Raw genomic sequence first — 15,053 nt, forward strand, 5'->3', positions numbered from 1 at the left:
ATGGCAATCACTGTACACTTCGCTGAGTTATGCGCAGCGATGGAATTGACACGTGTCACGTTTGAAATTGATACTCTCGTGTCAATTCCGAATTCACTGGAAATAAAAGAAGCGATGGTAACACTCGACAATCAATCTCTGAACATGAAACGTAATTAGCAATTTTTTAAGGTTAGAATCCGAATAAATTTTCCATAGTTGGACCCTTTGGATTTAAGTTTAAATTAATTACTATGGTACACTTCCATCTGTATTATATATTCATCTTCAATTTTGTAGTAATCACTCCAGAAAATAATTTTTCTCACTATTTTATCATTGTTTTATTTATCGATAATTACACCAGCTTCAATCGAGATGGAGGCGAAAGAAAAATTCTCGGTGAAAAATGATTAAAAATATTCAAACGATCGTGTAGCTAATGATTTATTTCTCTTGGCGGACATCGTTGTCTTGTCGAGGTTGCAATAATACTTGTGCGAATTATTAATGTCAATGACGATTTAATTTGACACCCGTTTGATGCCTCGATACAATACGTGGGAATTGATACATATCGGTATTTAATAAGCATATCGTTCGATCGGTCCAGTCGCTATGCATTGTGATTCGTGACTCACGTAGGCGGAGCGACAAATTCTAACCAATAGGAACCGCGTTCATTTCAAGACCGATCTCTTGAGCTCCTATCGATACAACATCGACCATATACCGAGTGTCTCAAACTACGCGGTACGCCTAGACAATCTCTTTCGAGGAAATAAATAAAAAATGAAGAACAGAATTGTTTTTATACGAATAACCGCAACTGCGTCGTTAGAAATTTGTAACTAAAAAATTAGTGAATTTATAAAATTCCGTTCATTTTTCACGAATCTATTAAAATAAAACAATTTTAGATTACAGTCACGGTGATCGAAGAAAACGATCCACGATCGAAATATATATTTTCCTCTATTTCCAACAAGTTGTATATTTTATAAATAATTTTCAATTCGCGAGTGTTCAATTTTGCGCTTGTAAACCTACGTTTACTTAAACAATTCTTTGCGTATTCGTCGAGGAAGTGTCGCCATAGGAACACTACCTCTTGTAGTTAAGGGATTGTTTTAGAAGAAAATCGGTGTTGACGAACATTTTAAATGTTTATGTACGATTCGTGGCACACTGGAATAAAGATTCGTACCGTTTCGATATTTCAAACTTGACTGCAACGAATTCTCTCCTGCAAATTCATCACGGTTACATTCTGTCCTATTAGTTCGTTACTATCCATCGTTAAGTGTTAATGAACATTATAATCGTAAGTACGTATACATTAAAGTGTACTTAATAAATAAACGATATTTTCTAATAAAGCTTCTGCATCTGCTCCAACGAATAATTAATAACGATGCGCATCAACGAGTAATGCAATTCTTTGTAACGTTATATATATATATACGCGTACCATATAAGACTATCAGCCTCAGATTGTAAAATGGAAAACAATTTTTCATTACACCCATTTTCACGAAGACTCGCAGTAAATTTTCTCACCCATTTCAACCTACAATTACCACAAATGGTTGTTTGTAATTACACGTACAATACGATTCCCATATCAATTTACACTTTCGTGATTTCCATACGTTGAAAAAGGATCTACGAAATGCAAAGATTTACTACGGTCTCCTGATCCTGTCCCCGGTAGAGCTATTTCTGCACAGTAACACATTCTTATAGGCACTTCTGTACTCGGAACTCATGACCACGTATACCACAGGATTTATGCAAGTGGTCAGATAAATCAAAATGTATCCCGCGATGTTGAGTCCTCGCCAGTCGATTGCGTTCCTGAAGGTTTTCGTAACGGTGATGGGCAGGTAGCAAATGAGGAACGACGAGAATATCACCAGAATCATTTTCAGCAGCTTCTTGTCTTTCTTGCTCATTCTGGGCGGGCCTGAGGCGTTCCTCGATCTCCTGACGCTCTTGAGTCGCGATTCGCGGCGGTCAAGTGTGGTCAGTTGCCTCGTCGTGGATCGTTCTTGGGAGTTCGAGCTCAAGCTCTCGAAACGATCGCTCTCGGAAGCTTTCGAGCTCGATCTTTGGACGCAGAGGGCCGACTCGATGATGAACGAGGCTCTGCTGGTCATTCTTTCCAACTTGTTCCGAGAATTCGTGGAACTCCTCGCCGGTGATTCTTTGATCGTGGCGCGATCGTTGTTTGGGTAAATATCGTTCGTCGCGTCCAGATCGTCGCGTTCGTCGACGTACGGTATGTCGTCTATTTTTATTCCCAGACCGGAATTTACTTTTTCGTAAACCTCGACGATCTCCACGCGCGACAGCTTGATGTCACGATTGCTCGAACGTTGTTTGCTCCTCTCTCGCGATTTTTTCGCTCCATCGGTCCCGGTTGCTTTCTCTTCCTCTTTCTCTTCCTCCTCCTCTTCTTCTTCCTCCTCTTCGTCCTCGTCTTCTTCTTGCTGCCACGAGGGCTGCAATTCCGACGTTTCCTCGATCGCCGATCTCGACGGTGTCCGCGAACTGGTGAACCGATTTGGCGGGGTGATCGCGCGTTTCGATGAGAAGTTCGCGCAGAGAACGCTCGCTGTGCAACTGGATCCTAATACCGAGAGCTCTTCCTCTTGATTTCTCGGCGACGCGGAGCGACGCTGCGACAAATACGAACGAACGTGAGATTAGATCGTTAGGTGTTAGAATCGAATCGAGTCTTATTTTTTAAATATACCTTACAACCGTTTCGCACAAAAATGTAATCGTGGTCAAATTCTTTTTATTCGATTTAAATGGTTTCGTATTTATCAATATTTAATAGTAATATTAATATTGAATTTCTTATTAAATAATAAGATTAATATTAAATTTCTTATGAAATAGTAACATTAATATTAACTTTGTTATCAAATAATAATATTAATATTAAATTTCTTATGAAATAGTAACATTAATATTAACTTTGTTATCAAATAATAATATTAATATCAAATTTCTTATGAAATAATAACATTAATATTAAATTTCTTATGAAATAGTAACATTAATATTTAATTTCTTATGAGATAATAATATTAATATTAACTATCTTATCAAATAATAATATTAATATTAAACTTCTACGAAATAATAACATTAATATTAAATTTCTTTAATAATATTAATATTGAACTTCTTTAATAGCATTAATATTACATTTCTTTAATAATATTAATATTAAATTTTTTCATTAATACTTCTTATTAATATTAAACTTCTCGTTACCAAAGTGCAATAAAATAAATACACAGAATATTCGTTACAGAATAATTCTTACCTCGTGATTGATTTTAACAGCGCCCGTTTTAGCAGCTGGGTTCCTTCTTCTGCTTTTGCAGGCTGTCTTACGAACAATGTAGAAGATTCTCGCGTAACAAACGACGATCGCCACGCAAGGTGTTAAGAATGCAACGACGAAAAGGAATTCTTTGGGGCTTCGACCATGCACGTCCGGAAGGATCGAGCAGGAACCAATCGCTGTATCCAGTCCGAAACGACCCCAACTTTCGAACCATGTTACAACCAGTACCCCGAATGCGACGATCCAGATACCCAGAACCATAGGTATCAAATATTTTGGCTTATACAATCTAAAAACGAAACACAGTCTCCTGATATTGCGACTGAAACGTTTATTCGCAAGAATCTGTTACACCGTGAGGTTGTAAATTGTTTTTGGATCGATAAACAGAAACCAGGATTCTTTTATCATCGTTTATCAATCGTGTTTGTATTTTTTATTTACCGACGATATCGATATAGTATTTACAATTCAAATCGAAACACTTTTGCAAGCTTTGAATTCCATTTGTATTATAAAATACGTTAAAGTTTCTATGGGTTCTAACAAGTCTGCAATTGTAATAAAATTTTGTACTCCAGATCTTTCAATATTTATAGACGAATATTTGAACATTTACCTAGGGAATTGTGTTATAATTTTTAATTTTCAAAAACCTTTGGAAATAAATAAAATAATTACACTCAAGAATGTATGTTGTTACAACAAGGAAATGTACATACTAGATTCTTTACTCACGTAATAGATAAATTACAAAATTTCCAATTTATTCGATCAGATCGTTCGATGTCCAATTAGGGATTGCCAAATGTTTTCAAGAGTTACAAAGTACTGTTACGATCATAGTAATTTAGATTCTTTGGACGTTATAGAGATCCTGCAATTGCAATATTGGAATGTTCACTTACGTAGGGTACAACCCGGGGTGACCTATCATGACATAACGATTGATCGTGATCGCCAGTATTGTGAAGAGGCTCACTGCGACCAAACCGTATCTCAGCAAAGGGAACAGTCGACATAAGAGTGCTCCGTGACGCCAGGAACTGTACCAGAAGGTCGATGTAGCAAGGGGTAGATTGAAGCAACAGAACATTAGATCCGAGACCGAAAGATTCATTATGAAGATCGTAGTGGCGTTTCTCAACTGTCAACAAAAGAAAAAAAAACAGTGTGAGTGAAACTGTAATCTCTTGTAGATATAATATAGGTTGTTCAATAAGTTTTGTCGTTCGATAAAACTTATCGAACAGTACTGTTCAATGTGGTATTGTTCAATATAGTTCTGTTCAATGTAGTACTGTTCGATATAGTACTGTTCGATGTAGTATTGTTCAATGTAGTACTGTTCAATGTAGTATTGTTCAATATTGTTCTGTTTAATGTATTACTGTTCAATGTAGTATTGTTCAATGTAGTACTGTTCAATGTAGTACTGTTCAATGTAGTAATGTTCAATGTAGTATTGTTCAATGCAGTAATGTTCAATGTAGTATTGTTCAATGTAGTACTGTTCAGTGTAGTACTGTTCAATGTAGTATTGTTCAATGTAGTATTGTTCAATGTAGTACTGTTCAGTGTAGTACTGTTCAGTGTAGTATTGTTCAATGTAGTACTGTTCAGTGTAGTACTGTTCAATAAGTTTTATCGAACGACAAAATTTATTGAGCAATCTAGTACTATACCTTCGTCTATGACTAATACACCTATAAAAACAGTAATGAAAAAGAAAATTTGATACTTTTTTAATTTGAACACTTTCAACCGGCAATGGTTTCGCGTGCATACAGACGTGCGAGGTTGGTTGCCTGATATTAGGTTCACGAATAGTACTTTCATGTACAATTATGAGAATCGAATGTAACGCATAATCGAATTATTTTCACGTGAAAATAATTTTCCGACGTTAAAAACTAATTTCAATCTAGACACTATTATCTACATGTAAAATTACATTCTTGCGCGTCATTAACCGTTTGAAATACAACTGCAATCGAGAAGACTGTGAAAATGGAGTTTCGTAAATTTTATAAGCTACGTAAAACCATGTGTTAAATTTTCCACGTTTCTCTACGTTTGATAAATCGTACAAATTTGTTCGAGACTGCAAGACGAAAACCAAGGTATCTTTTGATGTAACTCCAATACCTTTGGTATTTTGAAATGGTAAACAAAACTTGGCATTGGGCAATAAAAGATTGAAGTATTATGTTTCTTCTCGGTTTACTTCTAGTTCATCGATCAAGTATCGAAATTGGCACAGACACACCTAGTGACATTGATCAAAACATACTATTGCGTGCATTACGTATGCGAACGTACGTATATAAGCATCTACGTACTAGGGCTAGGAGTAGTCAAACAATATTCAAATATATTATATAAAATATTAAATATCGATATTCGAATTGTTCTCGAATATTCGAAAATTCGAATATCATTAATCGAATACTATCCTTCGAATATCATTACTTCAATATTATTCGAACATTCAGATACACGATCGGTGTGGAAAATATTCGAAATGGTATTCAAACTATATTCAACCAATATTCGAATCACCTAAGTATTCGAATAGTATTCGAATTATATTCACCCAGGTATTCAAATACTATTCGAATTATATTCACCCAAGTATTCGAATACTATTCGAATTATATTCATCCAAGCATAACGAATAGTATTCGAACTGTATTCACCCAAGTATTCGAATACTATTCGAATTATATTCATCCAAGCATAACGAATAGTATTCGAACTGTATTCACCCAAGTATTCGAATACTATTCGAATTATATTCATCCAAGTATTCGAATACTATTCGAATTATATTCATCTAAGTATTCGAATACTATTCGAACTGTATTCACCCAAGTGTTCGAATAGTACTCGAATTATATTCGAATCGCTCGACTGTTCGCATATTCGAATACAGAAAAATTCGACCAATAATTCCGGTTCTGTGTACACGTCGTTCCCAAACTTAACTTCGCAACGATGAAAACGTAAATCGAAAAGCTCGTTTCATAACAAACGGTGTCGTCGACCTTCCGATCATTGGCTCGTTTCGTTATTACGTTGCCGCTATTTATAGAAATGTATGGTCATTACCACTAGAAACAATGAACGAAAGAGAAAGAACCTGTACGAAGTGTACGAGTTAACGAACAGAAGAATTCTCGAAGAAATATCTAGACCGCGATTCAATCTACCAAAATGATACTAATTTTCAATCGTATGCTTGTAAAAAACTAACGACAATTTGTACAGAACCAACAGACGAAATTGGAATCGTAATGCACGGCAAGATATTATTGAACACGAACGAGGAAGTGTTACAGCATGAAGATGTATGGTCCAATAACATTTACGTATCGGACTATTAACTCGGTTAGATCGTCGTGCTAATAATGCCAAGGTGACGAGAAATTTACGAACACGCGTGTGCGGATGTACCTTGAAATTTTGGATACAGGAAGAACGTATTATTTTCAACAAGATCGAGGTTCGAACCTACCGCACAAAGAGGATCATAAGAAGGATAATGAATTCCATAGGACCCGTAGTATACTTTGTAATAATTTCTTCGATCGTATCGAGCATTTCTGATGGAAATTCGATAGTCATGGAAACACCATATCGCGAGAGAAAGAACGTTTGAAAAAGATTTCGAACAAAGCGTGGAACAATACACGCGTGAGTCACTTAACCCATTAGTAGTCAGTGTTTGTAATCAGTGAAGAAATCGAAGAAACGTTCGATGGTGGTTTCACGATAAGAAAACATTATTTATGACAGAATTTGTTTACGGTCAATTTACCGAGATTTGACTACAACTTTCTTTTCGGTATGAACCGAAACTTTCACCGAAGTTAATTAGTTAAGGAACTCTACTTTCGTAAGTTTGTTCGTCGAAACTTGGTGTAATTAGCTCTTAATATTTAACGAATACCATTCGTTTGGATATTATAATTGGTTTCGACGATGATGTTCGTCCTGTAGGAATACTTTTAACGAAATTATATTCTTCGATCGAAGGCAGTGATCTCTTGTCGTTGTTTTTGTTTCTCGCGATTGCGAACAATGTTCAGAACTCGAATTATAGATTTTCCAGGTGGAATACAATCGACAGAAGAGTTTTATGACCATTTCAAGGCTTGCCATCGACTTAAAATAAATCGTGCATGCATCGCGCGTTGTAAAATCGTCTCCTACATAAATCCAGAGAACTCGAAGAAAGGAAAACGTTTATATGCGAGGCGAGGAGTTATCGTGGCGTCGGGACGTCTTATCTGACGATCGAAGCTGCTCGGTAAATAGACTATTTTAACAGATAAACAACCATGCATTTTATAAATCGTGCGCAAAACCGCGTAAAATGTTCGTGACTCGACGAGCTTGAATATCATCGGAACGGTAGAATTTCGTAAAATGTCACGAACCCGACCAACTATAAATTTCCACAAGGTTCTTCATTTTGTACAATCTCACGAATTTCGAAACATTTTCGAAATCTGTAAATTATCACGATTTTGTGAACTTTTTTTACAGACATAATTCGTGAAAAGGTTCGAGCACGATATTTAATAGAAACAAAATTTCTAAAACGTTGTTATCTTGTGTTTCAATTAACAAAAATAAAATTATTGCCGAAGAAGATGAAAAACAAACCGGTCGAAATGTTCAATGTTAAAACAACAAAGTGTCATTGAATTATTATCTTTGTCAAAGTACTTGGTAATTAGCCACTCTATTTTTACACTTTGCAAATATTTTAATCAAAATTTTTTAACGAAATATTATTAAATTATTATCACACTATCGGAGTGTTTGATAATTGTGTGTTTGATAATATTTTTACATTTGGTAATTTCTTCTACAATTGTTTTTGTCTTCAAAGTAAATATTTGATAACTTACAATATCGAGATTTCTTTAAATTTCACCGACTTTCGCGCGTATACTTTTTATAACCGTAAAGAATTTTTACTCGGATAAAAATTTCGTTACAATTTTCAATTTCGAGATCGACATTGGCGTTTAATTAAAATCAACCCTCATACATTTTGTAATTTCTTTTACAATATTTTTCTCTTCAAAGTAAACATTTGATAACTTACAACAAATATCGAGATTTCTTTAAATTTCACCCATTTTCAAGCGTATACTTTTTATAACCGTAACGAATTTTTACTCGGATAAAAATTTCGTTACAATTTTCAATTTCGAGATCGACATTGGCGTTTAATTAAAATCAACCCTCATACATTTTGTAATTTCTTTTACAATTTTTTTCTCTTCAAAGTAAACATTTGATAACTGACAACGAATATCGAGATTTCTTTAAATTTCACCAATTTTCTCGCCTGTGCTTTTTATAACCGTAACGAATTTTTACCCGTATCAGAATTTCGTTACAGTTTTCAATATCTCGCGATCGACGTTCGCGTAATTTAATTAAAATTGAATTACGAGCGTTCAGTGAAATCTCATTATGCTTAGCCATTGTCTTCTAAAACGAGATCCGAGGCGAACCGCTTCTAGACCCGGCCTGTCTGGGATTTAATAGCGACAAGGTATACTAGAAACTCGAGCAACCGCGACGCGTAATCTACCTCGTTGCGGGTAAGAAATTCGTCATTCGGGATTCCAAGCTTTATCATATCTACACGCCCATCTTCCCGTTTATTGCGCACAGTTCACAGAACATCGAGCGTGAAATTGAAAATTATACGAATTCCTTCGCGATCGAACACGCCGCGCGTCGTCACCACGCGAAACACGAGTCCACGACAACGATGATAATATTGTACGCGTTAATTCCGATGCTTGTTCCGATAAATGGCGCGTAAATTAATAACGACAGGTGCGCGACGAGCAAATACATTTCTCCGCGACTTATTTACGATACATCGTTGGCGAACTAACGGAAAAAACAAAAAAAAACAAAACGAGACGCGCAATTTTCGCAAATCCAGATGCTGGTACCGTGAGTGAAATACAACACGGATTTACATTTCGACGCTTCGCCACGAGCCCGGTACAAAATTTCCAGATTTATTTTCACTGCAATAGATCCGAGAAACGGGTCAGATCGTAATAACAAGTCCTAGGAACACGATGCGAACAAATGATCGCCGTAGAACACACAGAAGGGTCTCGATTGTAATATTAGAATCTACTTACTAGGTACGTTGAAATTATTTAGCAATAAAATCGTACGCGAGTGCGAATCTCGTTATGAATATTCTCTGTTTCGAAATTTCAACGAGAGTTCCGGAAACTTTCTCGATTCAAGTTCCTTTCGCGTTGATATTGTTTCTAAATTCTGACCAGGTCCCCGGAAACGATTCGAGATCTTTTCGTTGGTTACATTGTATCGTGATTGTTTCCTTTTTTTTTTTTTTCTCAATGTTGGAAACGCGTCGAGGTTTTCTATATTTTACACCGACACCAGCCAACTCGTTTATCGCGAAACTAACTGGACTTTACGCGCGAAGCGTGCAGCCCGGGTGGTAGGCAGATTTGAAACAGTCGTAAAAGTGTGTTAATCGAACGCTGACCTTTTTGGTACGGTAAAGGGCAATAATGGTGAAAAGGTTCCCAGGGATGCCGACGAGCATGAAGAGGACGCAGCAGCTGGCGGCGAAGTGTAAAAGCCATCGCGGATACCCGACGAACAGTACCGCAGATCCTGGATCCTGAAGGACCACCTCGAGTGCCTCCGCTCTGCCATTCTGGCCGGTCTCGTTGCTCGCCATCCAGTACTCCATCTGCGGACAGCATGGTGTACAGGTGTCGTTTTGCACAGGGCCGTAAAACCTGGAGGCTCGTTCGCGACCGAGACGACCACGAGAGAACGTAGCTAGCACGCACGTGCGCATATACGATGCGTTCGAACGTTTTTACGGAACGAAGAATTATTTTATTCTTACCGGTGTGCGAACGAAATATCGAATCGTACGAGAACGCGTTGCATTTATCTAGATACGATGGATTTGTAAATTTTCTCTGGAACGATTTACACGATTTGAACAAAATATTTAATTCTAGTAGAAAATGTAGCACTCGTGTAGGTATAATGCATTTGAAAATTTCTCTGGAACGATTTACACGATTTGAACAAAATATTTCATTCTAGAAGAAAATGTAGCACTCGTGTAGGTATAATGCATTTGAAATTTTCTCTGGAACGATTTACACGATTTGAACAAAATATTTAATTCTAGTAGAAAATGTAGCACTCGTGTAGGTACGATGCCTTTATAATTTTCTTTAGAACGATTTACACGATATAAACAAAATATTTAATTCTAGAAGAAAATGTAGCACTCGTGTAGGTATAATGCATTTGAAATTTTCTTTGGAACAATTTACACGACGTGAACAATATATTTAATTCTAGAAGAAAATATAACACTCGTGTAGGTTCAATGCATTTGAAAATTTCTTTGGAACAAAAATTTCTATATAAACAAAATATTCAACCCTGCGTCCGGTGCCACTTTTCATAGTATTTGCACTATCCTCCATTATACGAATAATAAATATCAGAGAGAGAATTTTCAAATAACGAATAAGGGGCGAATTTTCGATCCGTTATTCGTTGGATAAAAATTACAAATGGAACGAAGTATTTCGCAACGAAGAAATACAATCGAATGGTATAAACGTGACGATCGAATCGTTATGTACGTTGATTCTGTTCGTGATTTTTCATTCGACTAGAATTTAGTACGTCTTTATATGGAGTACACCGGTACTGTGAACTATTTTGCATAATTATCTACTCGCCAGAAACTCACGACGTTTACGTTCGACTTTAACCGTGCAATAGAAAATGTTATTTTCTTCTTGTTACGCTGTGCCAAGTATACTGAATAATCTCGAAAAATATCTCAATTCCGGTATTTCGACATTGTTTCCGTTATTATCGCTATACGATTATCAGGCACCAATAATCATTCAAAAAAAAGAATCAAACGAAAGAAACAATCGCAGTATCGATCGAAGTAAATTCCACGATCGAAACGTGCCCCAAAATTACAATATTTGTCAACGAAGAAAAAAAAAATTACGACCAACACTTCGAACATTTTGTAGACAAATGTTCAAACGTTCCAAACAAACTTCACCGTCCTTGAAAACGAAGGAAACTCGAAATTTCACTATAATATTTCTGAAAATAAAAATTCTCCAATGTTTATTTATTGTAAGCGCGTAAATAAAACTGGCCTTGGTCTCTTTCTATACTCCATCTTTCCATTTTCCGTTCCACGCCACTGCGTACGTTTATCCGTTCATTTGTTTTCCTTCCTACCATTGCCCGTTTCGCGTTTGGTATTTCTCGCACATCTAGAAAATGCACTGACAATGAGAAACCTTTTTTTCACCACCACCACCACCACCATCACCCCTGCCCTCCCTCGACCCATGGGGCGTCGAAGAGAAAGAGAGAAATCTATTTTCGCCACTCGAGACGATAAACTCTTTCAAGCGAGAGTAAACTTTACCGAGTGATTCTACTTTGTGTTCTCCAGAAACCGCAATGTCGGGAGAACTTTTTCAAATTTCATTTGGACGACCAGAAGAGACCGTATACAGATTCTACGTGCAAAAGTTCACGTGAAACGAACGCTGGAACACCGATGAAAACAAATTGCAATCTTCCTGACGAAGACGAGCGACGAGAACCTCCCGATTGCTATTGTAAAATGAATATAAAATATACAAAATATCGATCAGTTTTTAGGACAATATTTCTTTCGTTCGATCTTTAATTCGATGAATAAAGATCGTTGTGAACGGTATTGATACCCTTGATTTATTTACCGCGTCAAATTTACCAAACGAAACGAAAATAATATCGTACGGTGTATTTATAGAACTTGGAGGGATAAAATAAGCCGGATCTCCTAAATAATATGGAATTTGTAGAATAATAAAGAATGTAAAATATTCGAGAAGGTATAAGAATGATTTAAAATCGAGACATACTGGGTGTAAATGTTGCACGAGGATTCACGATCGGGAACAAAATTGTCGAGTAAAATTTATTTTAGCTTCTCGGTGATTGATTAGTAATTAGTGCAACAGTAATCAGTCATTGTGTATTTCGTGCACCGAAACTTGTGAATCTTTGTAGGTGGATTCGTCGTTTGAAAATAATAAATACGTTTGTTCTATTTGACCTTGGTTTCGAGTTACAAGGATTTTTGCAGTTAAACACTTCTGGTTAGAAACTAGCGCGATTAATTCCAGTCAGTTGTCCACTGTCAATGTTTTTTTTTACCTTATTTGCGACCTCACTGGCTACAAACGCTTTCATAATATTCTCGGAATCACTTCGATCCGTTTCCTGGATACGCGTCTAACATTTCTAATACGGTTCGACGATATTTTGTATCTAACTCGATAATGTTAAAACTATAAAAATGCGGTAATGGCAATCTTGTCGATCGCAACACTGTGTTTATCGCGTCAATTACGCTTAATTTACAACGAGAACGATCGAGATAGATAAACGTCAGCTGTATGTAAATTGTTAGTAAAATCTGCAATTTAACGTCGCATTGATCCGTTGCAAAACAGTAAACATAGTATCAACAGATAACGTAAACATCGTTTATCTATTTTCACCTCGCTCTTATCGCGCTTGGAGTACGATTGGCGTCGTTTCCATCGTATTTCATATTTATATTATAAATTTTTAGGACAGCATTTACCGAGCTATATTTACATAACAATTCAAAGATCTTCTCACTTGAGATTATGTTCTAAAACGAGATTTGTAGCTGTGCTTCGCTTCTCATGCCTGTACTTATAGTTACACTTTATTATTATACACAATCAAATTATATATATAATTGATTCATCTATGCGCGATAAAAACATTTAACAATTAATCCAAGAATTCCTAACCGAACGAGCACAGTTTGTTCATGAAACATTGTATTAATCATAAATTAAACAAAATTAAAAAAAAGTTATCTATACCTATATATAATTATCTGTATCTAATCTTTTAAATAATCAATCAATTGTGATTGATTATTGAACACAAAGCTACAAGGATTTGCAAATTATTCGTAATCTAATTTTTTAAACAATCAGCCAATTGTAGACGATCCTGTACATATTCTACTCCAGATCAAGTATCTTCAAATATCTCAGTTTACATCGATACAAAGCTACAAGTGTTTATCATCAAATTATTTGTAATCCAATTTGTCAGGTAATCGGCAAATTGTGAAATCAGCTTACAAAGAATCGTATCATCTTTCGACCTAGCACGAGTAACCCGGTTCAGTGTCTCGTTCTCCAAACCAGGTGCAAAATTTCAGTCGGAGCGTACGAACGAAAGCGAAAGCACGTTTTATCGTCGGTTTCAACCGGTGTCTGCTGTTATCGTCAGCACAACCAGACCATTCACACCAATCCTTACCTAGAAATGAATGGAGGAGCACTCACCTTCGTGAGAAGCAAACGCTGTCGGCGATGTGTTCATTGATGCGGACCATTTATGAGACTTCGTCGGCAAGAGAACACGTGTAAACTTTCCTGCGCGATACATTCGGATCGCCTTAACAAGCGAATCACATTTTCAACACGGTCTCGCCTCCTTTCCACTCTCACCTTTAATACACCGACAGTGACCTCGCGAACGAAAAGACGCACGTTTTTCGAGTTCTACGCTTCGAACGTCATCGTCGTGATCGCAAACATCAACGAAACTTACTCGAAATATTCCAAACACGCTCTCCAAGAATCCAAATCTTTGGAGATACTACTACGTCAAGTAAACCTTAATTCTTTCCTCATCTTTGATGCAAAGATGAATTTTTCCTTGAATTTTTAATTATCGAGGAATCTAGTAACTGTTTTCAATATCATATTTGGTACATCATTTTCGACGTAATTGTTGTATTAAATAAAGGTTAATTGTTTCATCTTTGATCTACATTCTTGAATTTTTAACAATTATCGAGGAATCTAGTAACTATTTTCAATATCATATTTGGTACAGCATTTTCGACGTAATTGTTATATTAAATAAAGGTTAATTGTTTCATCTTTGATCTACATTCTTGAATTTTTAACAATTATCGAGGAATCTAGTAACTATTTTCAATATCATATTTGTAATGTCACTTTCAACGTAACTGCTCTATTAAATAAACGATAATTCTCTCATCTTTGATCTACATCCTCGAATTTTTAACAATCATCGAGGAATCTAGTAACTATTTTCAACATCATATTTGGTACGTCACTTTCGACGTAACCGCTACATTAAATAAACGATAATTCTTTCATCTTTAATCTACATCCTTGAACTTTTAACAGTTATCGAGGAATCGAATAACTATTTTCAATATCACCACTTTCGACGTAACTACTGTATTAAATAAACGTTAATTCTTTCGTCTTTCGTCTCGAGTTTCTATCAATTGTCAACGAATCTACGGATCATTTTCAATGTTGTACTCGGTACGTCACTTTTCACGCGTTTGGAAAAATGTTTACTACTGTGAAATTTTGTAAATGTCGCGTGCACCAGCTTCGTTGAAAATTTCACTGCACTTGAATAGGATCGAAGGTCCTGACGCAGAATCTAAAAGGATGTAAAATGAACGATCGCGTGGAAATTTTCACGGAAACCTGGTTTCGGGTAATTCGCGAAACGACTAAACCGATCCGCCAACTGGACC

The 15,053-nt window shown here is 36.2% G+C and overlaps 1 protein-coding gene across 2 annotated transcripts; it reads right to left on the reverse strand.

The window, feature by feature from the left end:
- Window positions 1-230: 230 nt before the first annotated feature.
- LOC143145003 (G-protein coupled receptor moody) lies at window positions 231-14,203 on the reverse strand. 2 transcript variants are annotated; one of them, XM_076307960.1, is made up of 5 exons: window positions 13,813-14,203; window positions 9,906-10,115; window positions 4,252-4,490; window positions 3,320-3,632; window positions 231-2,660 (listed from the first exon to the last, which is right to left on the reverse strand). In XM_076307960.1, the coding sequence occupies exons 2-5, from the start codon at window positions 10,113-10,115 to the stop codon at window positions 1,665-1,667; spliced, it is 1,758 nt and encodes a 585-aa protein (XP_076164075.1). In that variant the 5' UTR covers window positions 13,813-14,203; the 3' UTR covers window positions 231-1,664. The 2 variants fall into 2 exon arrangements, with proteins under 2 accessions (XP_076164075.1, XP_076164082.1); XM_076307967.1 differs by lacking the exon at window positions 9,906-10,115.
- Between the last annotated feature and the right edge of the window lie 850 nt (window positions 14,204-15,053).

The sequence above is a fragment of the Ptiloglossa arizonensis genome, chromosome 1, assembly GCF_051014685.1.
Source record: "Ptiloglossa arizonensis isolate GNS036 chromosome 1, iyPtiAriz1_principal, whole genome shotgun sequence".
Classification (NCBI taxonomy): Eukaryota; Metazoa; Arthropoda; class Insecta; order Hymenoptera; family Colletidae; genus Ptiloglossa; species Ptiloglossa arizonensis.